The sequence below is a fragment of the Epinephelus moara genome, chromosome 7 (genome assembly GCF_006386435.1).
Source record: "Epinephelus moara isolate mb chromosome 7, YSFRI_EMoa_1.0, whole genome shotgun sequence".
NCBI lineage: Eukaryota > Metazoa > Chordata > Actinopteri > Perciformes > Serranidae > Epinephelus > Epinephelus moara.
The window spans coordinates 41,896,796-41,898,827 of NC_065512.1; the positions used below are offsets into that span (position 1 = coordinate 41,896,796).

General features: G+C 39.7%; 1 protein-coding gene across 3 annotated transcripts in view; it reads right to left on the minus strand.

Annotated features, from left to right (window-relative positions):
• LOC126392747 (uncharacterized) overlaps positions 1-2,032 on the minus strand; it is a 52,883-nt gene that overhangs the window by 7,787 nt on the left and 43,064 nt on the right. For 2 of the 3 annotated variants that reach the window (XM_050048347.1, XM_050048348.1), the window contains one exon: positions 1,748-1,816. In XM_050048347.1, coding sequence (XP_049904304.1) covers positions 1,748-1,816 — 69 coding nt within the window. Of the gene's footprint in view, positions 1-1,747; positions 1,817-2,032 lie in introns of those variants that run through there. The other variant, XM_050048349.1, reaches the window with a different exon arrangement.

The following is a 2,032-nucleotide window of genomic DNA, read 5'->3' on the forward strand; positions in this document are numbered from 1 at the left end:
TAAGTTGTTGCTGTAAAGGAAGTTTTGCAAAATTGTTTTTTACCAAAAACTCCAAATCGCCACCCTCCATGACTGCAGTAACGTTCAGTGACGTTGATAACGTGCTATTTGATTGGTGTGAAGCCAAAGGGCGGCTGGCTTCCCTTGGCATAGTCCTGACTAATCACAGTTTGACATTAGCATGACGATAACCTCATCTGATTGGTTAATATTTCATTTTTTTTTCACCAAGGGATGCCAACTTGGNGCTATTTGATTGGTGTGAAGCCAAAGGGCGGCTGGCTTCCCTTGGCATAGTCCTGACTAATCACAGTTTGACATTAGCATGACGATAACCTCATCTGATTGGTTAATATTTCATTTTTTTTTCACCAAGGGATGCCAACTTGGACTGGCTTCCCCGCAGACATGACAGTCTACCGGAGTGCAATATAAAGTGCAATACTGTGTTTCACCACATATTCATTTAGAGGGGCGCTGTTTCACTCATTGTAAAATACTCAGAGAAGAGATGACAGCAACAGCACAGAAGAATTACCGAAACTGTTAAACAAAGTGTTTTTATTAAAATGACAATTACAGTCTGAAAAAACAGAGGAAGCTTGGCTTCCCTTGGCCTCCGGGAGAAAACGCCACTGTTTATCACTACTGTTTTACTAAAAATCAACATTAATTCTATGGTGCAACTCAAGCAACTTGGCAGCATCTAAAGATGAAAAATAAAGTTTGGTGTGGTATCATTTCATTACACACAGTCATGATGTTGTCATGATGTGATATCAGAATCACAATTACTTTATTGATCCCCACGGGGAAATTATTTTATTACAAAGCTCCCAAACAGAAAAATTAAAAAATAAACGTTCCGGGGAGGTGGGATGGGAAAAATAGGGGAAAAAAAGAGAAAAACCACTTGTGTGTTACATCTGTGTTAACCATCTCAGTGAATCTGTGTGAAATAAAGAAAAGTTTCAAAAAAAATTAAAAAAAATAAATGTTATTAAATCTTCTCAGCAAAAAGGGCAAATTTCCAGCTGTCCCAACCCTGTCAGTATTTAATATTGCCTATTTAAAAGCAACATCTAAATGTCTTTACACTGCAGTCTCCAAATGTGCGTTTACTGAATATTGTTTGTCTCCATAATATAACGTGACAGGTATGTGCGTATATTATGCATCGATCACATTTGGAAATAAATGTAGGCTGTAAGTGCATCGGGTCTCTTCATACATTGATTATTGATAGACTGATCGCCTACTTTATATGGAAAAAATATAGAGAGAGAGAGACAGAAAAAAGTGCAATTTGCACTGAACTGCGCGCATGTCCGCGACGGGCTGCTCAGATAAACTGACGGTGCAGAAAAACGAGTACGATCAAACAAATGGAGGATAAAACATCCAATAGAGGTCTAATAATCCTCCTGATACGCCCCTTATCAGCCGCTGCTTTCAGTCTGCAGGCTTCAGATAAATTCAGGGTTAGTTGAAGAAAACCTGCTCCCGACCAGGTTAGGTTCACAGATTATGTTGCCGCGGTGACTGACTCAGAGTCGAGCTGAACCGGCTTTGTGAAACCGAAAACCCAGAGTTTCCTGTAACTCTGAGTCAACAAACTCAGAGTTTTCACTTAACGTGCTTCCTGAAACAGGGCCCAGAAATTCTAATGCATAGAAACAAATTATCATCACAATTATAGGGCACAACCATACCAACAAGACAACTTAAGTGTGCATGTGTCGCTTACCTGGTTGCATTGGGTGAGGGGATGATGATGGAGTGGAGCTGAGTAAGGGCTTGTGCGACTTGCTTTTTTCTGTTTGATGAGATAGGCATCCATGAGAAGGTGATCTGCTCTACTTTTCTTCTATATAAACTACCATTGTGTTTACCAAATATGACCTAGTGGCAGGTAGTGTTCTTCCAAAATGAAACAATGATGACTTGAACAAACCAACAATCTAAAGTTGAAAAATGTTTTTAAGGATGCATAACATAGTTTTGGGATTCATTATTTACCCCCCCCCCCCCC